Source organism: Gobio gobio (genome assembly GCF_949357685.1).
Source record: "Gobio gobio genome assembly, chromosome: 7".
NCBI lineage: Eukaryota > Metazoa > Chordata > Actinopteri > Cypriniformes > Gobionidae > Gobio > Gobio gobio.
In genome coordinates this window covers 55,676,311-55,691,183 of record NC_137103.1, presented here as the reverse complement: position 1 = coordinate 55,691,183, position 14,873 = coordinate 55,676,311, and the positions used below count along the sequence as shown (strand labels likewise).

The window sequence follows — 14,873 nt, the reverse complement described above, 5'->3', positions numbered from 1 at the left end:
TAGACACTGTTTGGATCATTGATGGACAGAATCTGATGATTGTTCTCCAGCTCAACACAGTTAGTCTGATTGTGTAAATCTGCTGTTGTTGATTTACCGCCTAATATGATCTCGCTCACTGCAGTGTGAACATTATAACATCACTTTAACACACTCACATGTGTGTGTTATGATCAAACAGCGCTGCGTTACCACACACACACACACACACACATCGCTCGTCTGCAGCAGAATAAAAGCTCCGCCCAATCAAGAGTCAAGACACGCCTTTGTTTTGAATAAGAGACCTCTAGTGGTGAAATGTTACATACTGTGCCTTTAGTGTGTGATGTAGTGTATTCCCGCCTTTAGTCGGGATGAGAGACTAACCTGTGTTGGTGTGGTGTTGACCTGAAGATGTTCTCACTCGTGTGTGTGTGTGTGTGTGTGTGTGTGTGTGTGTGTGTGTGTGTGTGAAGAGTTGGAAAGCTCAAAGTTGAAGCTCAACTGAGACGATTCCTTCCGCGCTTCCGTTTTGATATAACCAGCGGGAACGATAAGCCTCTGTGCTTCACTTCTGAGGGATGGGGCTTTCCCTCGCAGACTCCCATGAGAGTCTCTGTTGACATTACAGCTCTGAGTGTGTGTGTGTGTGTGTGTGTGTGTGTGTGTGTGTGTGTGTGTGTGTGTGTGTGTGTGTGTGTGTGTGTGTGTGTGTGTGTGTGTGTGTGTGTGTGTGTGTGTGTGTTCAGCCTCACAGACCTCACAGAAACCCGTCATTCATCTTCACTTATTACACTTAAGTGCAGTCAGTTCAGTGCAACACAGGGAACGCTCTCAAGCAAGCAATGTTTGTCCAGTAATGCTGTGTTAATCATGAAAGTGTTCATCTTTGATGTATAAATGTTTAACATTTTGCGAAACTATCATTCAAGGAACTTTTTGTTTTAGTTGGGCGTTCATCTGACAGTTTTTTAAATGTTAGCTACAACTTGTTTCGGAAAGTTCAGAGAATTAAAAAAAAAAATTAAACGTTCCCTTAAAGCTACACTGTGTGATATTTTCCTCCATCTAGTGGTGAACATGTATATGACCATCCAGTGAATATTAGTTTCTGTTCCTCTCAATTCCGATTTTGTTTTAACTCCTACGGTGGCCGATTTAGTCCAAGATTAACATGGGACCTCGTCCACATTCGTCACGGTGCCATCCAGTGTTAAAACGCCAAAGGCGAAGCTTGAATTTACGGGTATGTCCCTCTTAGGCTAATGTACTTTCAAGATGGAGGATCAACATGGCGACCCGAATTCAAACCCTCACCCGTATGTATTTACAATGGCATATTATAAACTTACGAGAATACTTTATTACTTGAAAGAAGTAAATATACATTAATGAGCACATATATTTTTGAAAGAACTAAGTGTTTTTAGCTAAGAATAAACTAAAAAAGTCACACAGTGTAGCTTTAACGTTTGAATAGCCAAGAAACATTTTTTAAATGTTTTGAACGTTCCGAGATTTTTCAGAAACTCTTGTGTATTAAAGGAACTTTTTTTGAAAATAGGCTCATTTTCCGTCTCCTCTAGAGTTGAACAGTTGAGTTTTACCGTTTTTGAATCCATTCAGCCGATCTCCGGGTCTGCACTGTTAGCATAGCTTAGCATAGATCATTGAATCTGATTAGACCGTTAGCATCTCGCTCAAAAATAGCCAAAGAGTTTCCATATTTCTCCTATTTAAAGCTTGACTCTTCTGTAGTTACATCGTGCACTAAGATCGACGGAAAATTAAAAGTTGTGATTTTCTAGCATAGCTTAGCATAGATCATTGGTTCTCAAACTTTTTATACCAAGCACCACCACAATTTTGATTTCGATCTTGATTCAGTATCAATTCATATGTGTATAGCCTACTGTACTTATAAGGAAACATAAGTTTGCCTTAGCACTATTTTCAACGTTTCTTGGGTTTAATTAGATGTGCTCGCATTCATTAATATTCACTTGTGTGTGCTTATATGAGTATCATTAAAAATATTAGGATGTAAGTTATTAACGTTTTAAAATTTCACATTTAAAGAAATCTAGTGTTTGATCATATCTAAATATTTATGAAAATGCAAAACTGCAATACTTTTTTGAGCAACTAGATTAGATACATGTATATGTATTAAAGAGCCATACAGGCACCAGTGCGTAATGGCTTTACAAATGAAAATTATTATTTTTCCAGCCACAAGATGACTCTAATTCTCGGAATTCTCTATTTTAACCTTAATTACTACACTAATTGTAATATACATAAGAAAAATATTAGAATACAAATATTTTAAGTTGTCATTAATGGACCATAATTATTGCACAAATAGTATTTAGTACCAAAAGATCTCCTCAAAATTTTCAATAAATATTATTGAACTAAAATATAGAACATTTATTTAATTGAAAAATAGTTAAGGTGTATGGTCACATTTGACCACTAATGAGTATGAGTGTGACAAATTAGTAATGAGGGCTAAATACAAGAAAAACATTAACATTAATATTAACGATGTTGCATCTCCATCACTCTTCATTATAAAACGATCCTGTAAATATGGTTGACGTAATAATCAATGTCATGTCGCGACTCTGTTTTTCAACGCCTCTGGCTTTAACTGTTGTGCCACATTAGCGCCAAAACGCTGTTTATTGTTTGAATTTCGCATTAAAACTTTGAAAAAAATTAAAAGCTTAGACTTTGTGAGTTGAGATTAAGTTGGGAGAGTGAGAGTCTGAAAGCCAAATGCGTGAGATTTGGCAACCCTGACCACCATAATGACCAACATTAAAATACAGTAGCAAAGTTGGCCTAACTATTCAGCTGCAGCTCTGCACAGTTCAAAAACCAGGCAGTTTATTCCTAATAGGAATATTTTTTTGTTGTCAACCAATTTAAGGGAACACGTCAACTTTTGTGGACTTTAGCTTATTCGCTGTATCCCCCAGAGTTAGATAAGTCCATACACACCATTCTCATCTCCGTGCTATAACTCTGTCTGACGCACCCACCACTAGCCTAGCTTAGCACAAAGACTGGAGGTAAATGGCTCCAGCTAGCCTAGCTTAGCACAAAGACTGGAGGTAAATGGCTCCAGCTAGCCTAGCTTAGCACAAAGACTGGAGGTAAATGGCTCCAGCTAGCCTAGCTTAGCACAAAGACTGGAGGTAAATGGCTCCAGCTAGCCTAGCTTAGCACAAAGACTGGAGGTAAATGGCTCCAGCTAGCCTAGCTTAGCACAAAGACTGAAGGTAAACGGCTCCAGCTAGCCTAGTTTAGCACAAAGACTGAAGGTAAATGGCTCCAGCTAGCCTAGTTTAGCACAAAGACTGGAGGTAAATGGCTCCAGCTAGCCTACTGCTCAATACCATGAGTGCAGCGGCGCAATGATATTACACAGCGCCTGAAAATAGTCCCAGCATGCTCTCTGTGTAAGCAGATTGTCATGTTTGTTATGTTGACCGAAGTTAGCCTATTTTCAGGCGCTGTGTAATATCATTCCGCCGCTGCACTCATGGGACGGCTCACAGCTCTTGATTATTACTCAGAAATGAGAGTATAGTTCCTGCCATACCGGCCTAGAAAATCACAACTTTTCATTTTCCGTCGGCCTTAGTACACGATGAAACTACACACAACACAACATGTAAATAGGAAAATGTTGGCGTTATTTTGTCTGTTATTGAGCAGTAGGCTAGCTGGAGCCAGTTACATCCAGTCTTTGTGCTAAGCTAGGCTAGCTGGAGCCATTTATGTCCAGTCTTTGTGCTAAGCTAGGCTAGCTGGAGCCATTTATGTCCAGTCTTTGTGCTAAGCTAGGCTAGCGGTGGGTGCGTCAGACAGAGTTATAGCACGGAGATGAGAATGGTGTGTATGGACTTATCTAACTCTGGGGGATACGGGGAATAAGATAAAGTCACAAAAATTTGGCGTGTTCCTTTAACATTGTAAATACACAGTTTGTACATAAACATAATAATAAAAGTCCAGCTGCACGCGAGGCGACTGTGGCATAATAAAAGTCCAGCTGCACGCGAGGCGACTGTGGCATAAAAGTCCAGCTGCTCACGAGGCGACTGTGGCATAATAAAAGTCCCGCTGCTCGTGAGGCGACTGTGGCATAATAAAAGTCCCGCTGCTCACGAGGCGACTGCCATAATAAAAGTCCCGCTGCTCGCGAGGCGACTGTGCCATAATAAAAGTCCCGCTGCTCACGAGGCGACTGTGCCATAATAAGTCCCGCTGCTCACAAGGCGACTGTGGCATAATAAAAGTCCCGCTGCTCGCGAGGCGACTGTGTCATAATAAAAGTCCCGCTGCTCGCGAGGCAACTGTGCCATAATAAAAGTCCAGCTGCTTGCGAGGCGACTGTGGCATAATAAAAGTCCCGCTGCTCACAAGACGACTGTGTCATAATAAAAGTCCTGCTGCTCGCGAGGCGACTGTGTCATAATAAAAGTCCAACTGCTCGTGAGGTGACTGTGGCATAATAAAAGTCCTGCTGCTCACGAGGCGACTGTGACATAATAATGGTCCTGCTGCTCGCGAGGCGACTGTGGCATAATAAAAGTCCCGCTGCTCGTGAGGTGACTGTGCCATAATAATGGTCCTGCTGCTCGCGAGGCGACTGTGGCATAATAAAAGTCCTGCTGCTCGCGAGGCGACTGTGCCATAATAAAAGTCCCGCTGCTCGTGAGGTGACTGTGCCATAATAATGGTCCTGCTGCTCGCGAGGCGACTGTGTCATAATAAAAGTCCTGCTGCTCGCGAGGCGACTGTGCCATAATAAAAGTCCTGCTGCTCGCGAGGCGACTGTGTCATAATAATGGTCCTGCTGCTCGCGAGGCGACTGTGTCATAATAATGGTCCTGCTGCTCGCGAGGCGACTGTGTCATAATAAAAGTCCAGCTGCTCGTGAGGTGACTGTGTCATAATAAAAGTCCTGCTGCTCGCGAGGCGACTGTGCCATAATAAAAGTCCAGCTGCTCGTGAGGTGACTGTGTCATAATAAAAGTCCTGCTGCTCGCGAGGTGACTGTGCCATAATAAAAGTCCCGCTGCTCATGAGGCGACTGTCATAATAAAAGTCCTGCTGCTCGCGAGGTGACTGTGCCATAATAAAAGTCCCGCTGCTCATGAGGCGACTGTCATAATAAAAGTCCCGCTGCTCATGAGGCGACTGTCATAATAAAAGTCCCACATGTCCCAAGATTCTGTGCTCAAATGTGACACCATCAAACTACACCTTTGTTTTGAACAGGCGACCTCTAGCGGACGGAAAAGTTACATAGTGTAGCTTTAATGGGAATGGTATCAATATATAGATTTGTCTGCTGGGCAGGTCTTTGATGGATTTACATCATTCATGGACCTTTTTACTTTAGTTGGACGTTCATCTTAGAGAACATTCAGAAATAACGGTTTCTAAGAACATTAGATGGGAAATGAGCGAGGCGTTTTGGACGTAATAATATCCTCGCCTTCCCCCTTCCCCTAGGAACAGATATTTCAGGGCAGTTAATGATAAGGATAATGATACTCTGTGTATTTATCTTAGATTATGTGGTCGTTATAAGATTAATAACCCGGGGCGGCGAGTCTGCGGTCGGCTTTCAAACAGAGGCAAGTCCGGGCAGCTTTGGTGAGCGCGCTTGTGTTTGGAGCGAGGTGCATTCCAGCCCGGCGTGTGGAGAGAGAAGCGCTGGATCTGGATTCTGATGAAAGCGTCTTGGGCGTGTGTGTGTGTGTGTGTGTGTGTGTTCGTTTTGTCAGATAATGAGCCGAGGGGTTCAGGGGCACAGTGGTTTCCTGCAGGAATAGCGTGATCTTCTCTCCGTGATGAAGGCGTAGCAGACGAGCGCCGGTTGTTTTGTGCTCATCAGAGGAAAGTGCCTCGTGCGGTTACAGCAAATATTCCACATTTATTCTGCTTTTATTTCAAGTAATTTGAATAAAATGCATTTTTTATTTGTTTTTAGTGCCCTTATTATGCTATTTTAAAGATTCCTCATTTTGTTTTGGGAGTCTCCTACAGGTTTACATGTCTCTTCAAATCCCTCCTTTCTGAGAGCCTGCTCTGATTGGCCAGACGGCCCAGTCTGTTGTGATTGATCTACTTTGCTCTGATTGGCCAGATGGCCCAGTCTGTTGTGATTGATCTACTCTGCTCTGATTGGTCAGATGGCCCAGTCTGTTGTGATTGATCTACTCTGCTCTGATTGGCCAGATGACCCAGTCTGTTGTGATTGATCTACTCTGCTCTGATTGGCCAGACGGCCCAGTCTGTTGTGATTGATCTACTCTGCTCTGATTGGCCAGATGGCCCAGTCTGTTGTGAGTGATCTACTCTGCTCTGATTGGTCAGACGACCCAGTCTGTTGTGATTGATCTACTCTGCTCTGATTGGTCAGATGGCCCAGTCTGTTGTGATTGATCTACTCTGCTCTGATTGGTCAGATGACCCAGTCTGTTGTGATTGATCTACTCTGCTCTGATTGGTCAGACGACCCAGTCTGTTGTGAGTGATCTACTCTGCTCTGATTGGTCAGACGGCCCAGTCTGTTGTGATTGATCTACTCTGCTCTGATTGGTCAATTGACCCAGTCTGTTGTGATTGATCTACTCTGCTCTGATTGGTCAGACGACCCAGTCTGTTGTGATTGATCTACTCTGCTCTGATTGGTCAGACGGCCCAGTCTGTTGTGATTGATCTACTCTGCTCTGATTGGTCAATTGACCCAGTCTGTTGTGATTGATCTACTCTGCTCTGATTGGTCAATTGACCCAGTCTGTTGTGATTGATCTACTCTGCTCTGATTGGTCAATTGACCCAGTCTGTTGTGATAGATCTACTCTGCTCTGATTGGTCAGACGGCCCAGTCTGTTGTGATTGGTCTACTCTGCTCTGATTGGTCAGACGGCCCAGTCTTTTGTGATTGATCTACTCTGCTCTGATTGGTCAATTGACACAGTCTGTTGAGATTGATCTACTCTGCTCTGATTGGTCAGACGACCCAGTCTGTTGTGATTGATCTACTCTGCTCTGATTGGCCAGATGGCTCAGTCTGTTGTGAGTGATCTACTCTGCTCTGATTGGTCAATTGACCCAGTCTGTTGTGATTGATCTACTCTGCTCTGATTGGTCAATTGACCCAGTCTGTTGTGATTGATCTACTCTGCTCTGATTGGTCAATTGACCCAGTCTGTTGTGATTGGTCTACTCTGCTGTTCTTAGATATAAATTTAGTTAAAAATACCACTGGTGTAGAATTGACACACCGTTACAGCAGCACTGTGTCTATCCTCACTAAACCCGTATGATATATAATCAGTTTTCCGCTGATATTGATAACAATGCAGTGTGTGTCTTTGTTATCTCAAGTAAACTCTACACACGTGATTTTATCAGTGTGGAGCTGAATCTGCCTCTCTTTGTGTGTGTGTGTGTGTGTGTGTGTGTGTGTGTGTATCTCCTCCTGCTCTCCCACATGGGGGCTGAAGTGAGTAAAAGCGAAGCGTTTGAGTTGATGCGGGTGAGTTCAGATGACAGCAGCGCCCCTATAACACACCGTAAACGTCTCAGGTTCACCAAACCATGAGGCATTAGTGCAATGAACGGCCGACTGTCATGCATTACAGCAGCGGGTCTCGACCTTTAACAGCACAAACCAAAACAAAACGTTTCATTTATGCTTCAAATAAGAACACATGACTACATTTTCCAATATCTACAGTCATTTTGCTTCTCCGTGCATCTTGATTTAAAACCCCTTAACTGTCACCCCCCTTTTTGAGAATAGTCATGAAAATGCACTATCCAAACTTAAAGGGCTGTAATTCAAGAATGGTCTTGTTTTAAAGAAGACACTCAGCAGATTATTGCTGAAGTGAAAGCATTTCAAAATATGAAAGTATGAAAAAGTTAAATTTAATATCAATATTTTTATTTTATATAAAATAGATATTTTTACAAAAAATGTTTTACTATAAAATCAAAGCCATATGTCTAACCAAGTTGTGTTCCAAATTTGAAGTTGATATCACAAAAATTGAAGTCCCCATGAGATTTTGTTTAGGCGCTGTACCACAAATAGCCACCGGGTGTCACATTCCATTGATAGTTTTTTTTTTTACATTTTCCTGTAAATTTCTGTCCAAATATCACTTCCATTACAAAACAGTCACCAAATATGGACCCTTGAGACTCAGACCTTTCCGACGATATGTGTTTTGTCAAGATTAGAAAAGATTTTGATTATAAAGTAGTTAAAAATACATTTTGTAATATGAAACATGACACCGCCCGCTAGGGGGAGGAGCCCGGTAGAAGAATTTAGAGTACCGTTTCCATGGTAACACAACGTCTGATTTCAAAACAGTTTACCCAGGATGAATTTTGAGTTCGTAAGCTTTCAAATGATACCTAATTTATGATAATTACTCAAATATATGATATGGAAAAAAGGCGATCAAAAAAAGATCACCAGCGGGACGGTGACAGTTAAGGCAATGTTTCGATATTTTTGCTGTAAAACAAGACAGAAACTCTGAGGAAGAGCATCCTTGTACGCAGTGTGTGTGTGTGTGTGTGTGTCATCTGTTGTTTGTCTCATATTTAATCACCGTCGCTCTGATGGATGTTTTTATTTAGTTCCTCATAAGATGTATCATTAAGAGGTCATAAATCACATCACAACAACTGTGTTTGCTTTCAGTAATGCAGTTCAAAACTGCTAAACTAATACACACATGGACTACAGTCCTATGATAAATCTGTAGAAAAATGGAAAAAAGTACTGATCATTTTCTGCCATTTACACTTTATGTAATGTATGGGCTCGTTCGAGACTGCCTGCTATAAATAAAGATATGATTTACTAATGTTTCACGAAGTTACAAACCAAAACAAGACCTTTTTTTAACGAAATATGGCACAAGTGTATCTGTTATGTACGATGATTTTACAGACCACTTTTTTTTCTCACTATTAAAATTTAAATAGAGCACTTCTAATATGTCAACGAATTTAAAAGCTGGTAAAATGACACCAGTATTGTGTATTTAGAGACACTGTATGTAGGGCTGCACAATTATGACATAAATCATAATTGTCGATTATTCCCTTGAAATTGTAATTGCGATTATTCTATAGCATCAAGCCTCAAAAGTCAAATATACATTGGTTTGGTTTCTTTAAATAAATAAAAAAGTAAAAATATGCATGGTATTATAAAAATAAAAATAAAAACAATGGGGAAAAAACTTAAGATAACCTGTAGAAAGAAAAAAATAAAAACACATATTAAGTACACAGAATAATATAAGTCGACTTTTTTTTCCGTAATTGCCATTACATTTTATTGAACGTTTACATAATTTTGGCATCCGTAATTGTAATCATGTTCACAAATTCGATTAATTGTGCAGCTCTAAATGTATATGGGCATGTGAAGCTTTTCAATTTAGGCAAAATCCAGGCGGAAATCCCCAAAATGGTCCCAGAGCGACATCTATTTTGTGTTGAAGATTAATCAATTGATTGATTTTAAACATCGCTCGATTATGGAAATGTGTGTAAATTGACATCCCCAGAAGTGTAGAAGCACACGTGCTCACTGCAAAACATATTTTCTTACTTTTTAATACAAATATCTAATCATTCTTATCAGTGTCTTGGTGTGCTTTATTTATTGCCTTTTTCCCAATTACATATTTTAGTAATAATCATAAATTCGGTCTCATTCGAAAGCCATTTTCAAAAGTTTTTATTTAAGTTTCATTATGTTGTCAATTTATTATTATTTTTAAATAATGCAATTTAGGTTAAATTTATTTTAGTCTTTTTTTATTTCCAGTTAATAATTTTGTTGCCATTTTAACATTTCAAATTTTTGCGTTAAGTTTTTCAAGTAATATTTCATTTTATTGCAGATTCATTTAAATTAACAGAATTATTATTATTTTAGTTAGCAATAATAACTAAAAACTTGGTTGGACATATGGCTTTGATTTTCTAGCAATTCTAGGGGCCAAATTATTCTATCAATATATATTTTCTTTCGCACTTTTTTGCACTTAAATTTTTTGAAGTGCAATATCTTCTCTATAACTTCTCAAAAAAAAGGGTTACAGCTAATTGATTAAATCAAGATACATTTACTCAAGAAGCAAAATGACACAAGATATTAAAATCTGATTACCTAAAAATATATCAAATTTGAGTTCTTCAGTCATTTTGCATCTCCAGTAAATGCATCTTGATTTAAGAGTGTTTAGATGTCTGAACTGACAGGGTTTGTGTTTAAATGCAACCGCTCAATTCCCTCAGTTCATCAGTTTTCACGTCTTTCTCTCTTGGCAGACCTCCTCATGGTGGAAGACAACAAAATGGGCCAGAAAGGAGGACAGACCCAATCATGCCTCCTGCCTCTTCTGCTGGTAAGTCCCACCATCCCCACCAGATCGAGCCGGGACAACAACCGTCCGATTAATCCAAACAACATCCAAAAGCGACTACAAAGGCGTCTTTGAGCGTCATGTTAATCTGTCTCCGCTGCGCTCGCCCACCTCCTTCATGTTTGCAACACCGAATCTGTCTGGCTGCCTTCCCAGAACTTAATTTCTCTGCGCAGCGTCTTAATGATAGGCTTTTAATGCCCTTCCAAAGAGCTGTGAGATACTCAAACGACAGGTTAACTGCAAGTGAGAGGAGATCTGTATAATCCCGCTTATTATGACTAAATCGGCCCTTAGTGTCAATTGAGCCTTTGTTGAAGGGAAAACTGCTGCCATTTCATAACATCTAGAGCGTTATACCATGAAACCAAAGGCTGCAAACGTGCCGCTTCGCCGCCCAGATGTTCAGTCAGTGCCTATAGAGCGACTTACAAAGCACAATGATGTCACGTCTAATGATCTAGAACATATTCAAGTCTACTCTATGCACAACCAGTGTCGTTTTCTAGTACAAATATCAAAGAAGGAAAATCATTTATTTGCAGTGAATCGCTCTGAAACGATATGTATTGTGAAAAGAGATGTATAAATAAACATGACTTGAGCTAGAAATGTGTTAAAACATGCAACTACTTCATCCATTGTGTAACGTGCACCACTATTGAGGATGTATGATTTGCCTGTTGGGTTATTCCAACTCAACTATGTTTGATTTTGTTAATATTTCTTCTGTAGAAAGATAAACAGAAATAGTGTTGAAAGCCGAAATATTAAATGTAATGGTTGTATATTGACTGAGTAAATCTCTGTTTTGTAGAGGTAGGGTCAAAATGGCGATTTCCACCAAAATGATTTTGGAGCCAAATTACAGGGGGTTAAAAATGACTTTAGAAAGATGGCAGCAGCATTATTTTATTTTCACACAGAGATTGGCAGGTCTATTAGTGAAATCTGTTGACTTTAGCAATCTGTGTTGCATTTTATCCCAACGGTGACCGACCAAAAATGGGAAAAAAGCACTTCTTGTGTTTCTTTGCCTCAAGTTTGCATGCCTGTAACTCAAGAAGTATTACATATATCTTAATATCCTTTTAGATTCTGGTTCTTAACAAACTTTTCTTTTGCTATCTCCATTTTAAAGGCCCTCGATGGCTCAATCCCAGAGATATGGAGCTTTTAAAGCGGCTCCATTAGTAAAATCGGTCAATTGGACACATTTTCAGAGGTCAAAAACCAAATGTGGGTCACTTTGCACACAGCTGATACTTTTTTATCTTTTAATATCCTTCTAGATTCTCATTCTTAATAAACTTTCCTATTGAAATCTTCATTTTCAAGATCCTATATAGTTCAATCCCATAGATATCGGGACCTTAATGTGACTCCATGACCAAATTTTACCCGTTTTCAATGGTCAAGAACCAAATGTAGGTAACATTTTAAACTTCTGAGTTACTGTGTTTAAATAAGAATGTCTGAAGAACAAATAACTATGAATCTATAAATGTATCTTGTTTCCGTCTATGGAAACAATTGAACACAACACGCCTCTCTGAGTGTCTTTAATTCGAGAAGTTAGAAAGATATCTTAATGTCATTTTAGATTCTTGTTCCTATCAAACTTTTTTTTTTAGATATCTTAATTTTTAAGGCCCTATATGGCTCAATCAAAATTAAAATGAACCCAATCCCATCTTCCAAATATCCCTGAAACTGATTCAAATATAAATTCTTATAAATACACATTTAAGAGCATGTTAATGTGCCTCAACCAATTTTCAATGGATTTTGTTTTAGAGTTATGTTTTATGCAATTTTTAGAAATGTTCCCCTCTTGTTTCCCTCTATTCATTCATCAGACACTCCTCTTTAAATGAAATAAGTATGAGCTGTGGGGAAAGTGAACCACGTTTGGTTTTCAATCACTGAACAATTTGGACATGGAGTCACATTGGGGTCCCAATATCTATGGGACTGAACTATATACAGCCTTGAAAATGAAGATGTCAAGAGGAAAGTTTATTAAGAATGAGAATCTAGAAGGATATTAAGATATCTTGAATGCTTTTTGAGTTACAGGCATGCAAACTTTGGAAAAATTACATTTATTGCACTCAGACAGGTATATGCCAAGCAAAAGTGTTGATAGAAAAAAAGAGCTACATTTCTAGTTTTTACATTATTTGTTCTTCAGATATTCCTCTTTAAAAGAAAAAGGTGTCAGCTGTGTGCAAAGTGTATAAAATTGTCAACATTTTCAAATGGTCAAAAGCAAAATGTGGGTCAGTTGGTTTATGACCATTTGAAAATGTTTCCAATTGACCGATTTACTCATGGAGCCGCTTTAAGATCTCCATATCTCTGGGGTTGAGCCATCAAGGGCCTTTAAAATGAGAATACCAAAATAAAAGTTTGTTAAGAACCAGAATTTAAAAGGATATTAAGATATCTTTAGTACTTCTTGAGTTACAGGCATGCAAACTTGAGGCTAAGAAACACAAGAAGTGCTTTTTTCCCATTTTTGAACGGTCACCGTTGGGATATAATGCAACAAAGATTGCTAAAGTCAACATATTTCACTAATAGACCTGTCAATCTCTGTGTGAAAATAAAATAATGATGCTGCCATCTTTCTAAAATCATTTTTACACCCCTGTGATTCGGCTCCAAATCTCAGGTAAAAATCGCCATTTTGACCCTACCTCTACAAAATGGAAGATTTACTACAGGTTTAATATTTTGGCTTTCATCACTATTAATGTTTGTCTTTGACCAGAAAAAAATATTAACAAAATCCAAAATTGAAGCCGGAGAAGTTACCGAAATTCGGTTGATTTGACACAGAATGACTCTGTTGTAATATAGAGCATTTCTAATTGTTTCGCCCAGGGATTGTGAGCAGATCCGCATGTACACATTAAACTCATCCTGTGAACTGGAGCTTAACCACAAAGCATCTCATTCAGCCAGAGCCAATCAACATCCAGCTCCGCCCACACATTTTATTACATTCCTGCTTCAGTCGCAGAGTTTGGCAGCTCATTGAATCTGCCGTGATTCATCTGTTTGTCGATCTGTGTTGAGTTATAGCGGCCAAACGCTTCCCGTGTGCTAATTCACAGCTTGTAGCAAAAGCAAACGAGGGAGCGAGAGTGTTGAAATGCCTGTGAGGGTTACAAAGCCAAAATCCACAAACAACAAACTTGTTGTTTCACCTCGATTCACATCCAAATGAACGTAATATATGTTTGGGGAAATGAAACCGGAGGAGGACGGCTGAGAGCGATGCGTCTGACTTTGAGCTTCACACTCTATTATTTGGTTTGGAAGCGCGATACGCTTGTCACTGACGTAACTAGATCTCAATAAACTCACATTCTTGTGGCAGCTATTGTTAAAAACACTTCATGCAACAATGTCCCGTTAGTTAACGTTAGTTAATGAATTAATGAGCACTACAGGAGACCCTAACAACCACACGGCAATCAATCTCTCTGTCTCGGAGACTTACGCGGGGTTAGTTTTAACACACGTTTTAACCCTTTCCACACATGCCAGAATGACCAAACTCAGAGTATTTACTAGTTGCCAAATCAACATTATTTAGAGAAAAAATTGCGGCAAAACTAAAAAAATCTCTGGAAGATATTACAGAACATGTATTTAACCATAGCAAAAGTACATTTCTTACTTAAGTTTAGTTTTCATCTTTGTGTTTATTTAAAATAAGACAAATCCGATATTATTGTAATCTTATATCTGTTATTTAACAGTTGAGATGTTCTTTAATGCTGATCTAACAGCAGAAGACACGAGCAGAGATTTACATCCCAGATGAGTTACAATGAGCCCCTATTAGAAATATCCCATTATATTCTATACTTTTATGAATTCTTTTGAGAAACCAAGGGTGAATAATGACAGAGTTAATGTTCAGAAATTATTCATTATTATTATGTTTTGAACTATGCTGTATTTAGTGATGTGTTTGTAGTCAAACTCAAAAATGCTTATATTTTTAATGACTAAAAAATGCCATTATTTTATTTTAAAAAGTTAATGATTGTATTTTGTTGACAAAATATTTTAGTTTGTCTTGTATATTTTTTTGATTATATCAGGTCACATTTTTAAGCTGTTATTTGCTCATGTTATAATGTACTCCACCTATGGGGCATGTTGTCACAGTTCACTTCCATTCTTTCGGGGTAAATCAAGAAAAAAGTAAACACTGTATTAATGAAACAAAACCACATAAATGTACTAGACATGTGTGCAATTAATGTGGGAAACAATAAATACTCTGAACCCCAAGTGGATTTACACAAACGTAGAAAGTCTAAAAGCGTTAGGTTGTGTCGCTCTCCCCTACTCCAACCTTAAAATCCTCAAACTTTA

General features: G+C 39.0%; 1 protein-coding gene across 1 annotated transcript in view; it reads left to right on the top strand.

Annotated features, from left to right (window-relative positions):
* edar (ectodysplasin A receptor) overlaps window positions 1-14,873 on the top strand; it is a 78,394-nt gene that overhangs the window by 13,801 nt on the left and 49,720 nt on the right. The window contains exon 2 of the mRNA XM_079822010.1: window positions 10,381-10,457. Within this exon, the coding sequence (XP_079678136.1) occupies window positions 10,389-10,457 (69 nt within the window). The 5' untranslated portion in view covers window positions 10,381-10,388. The remainder of the gene's footprint in view (window positions 1-10,380; window positions 10,458-14,873) is intronic.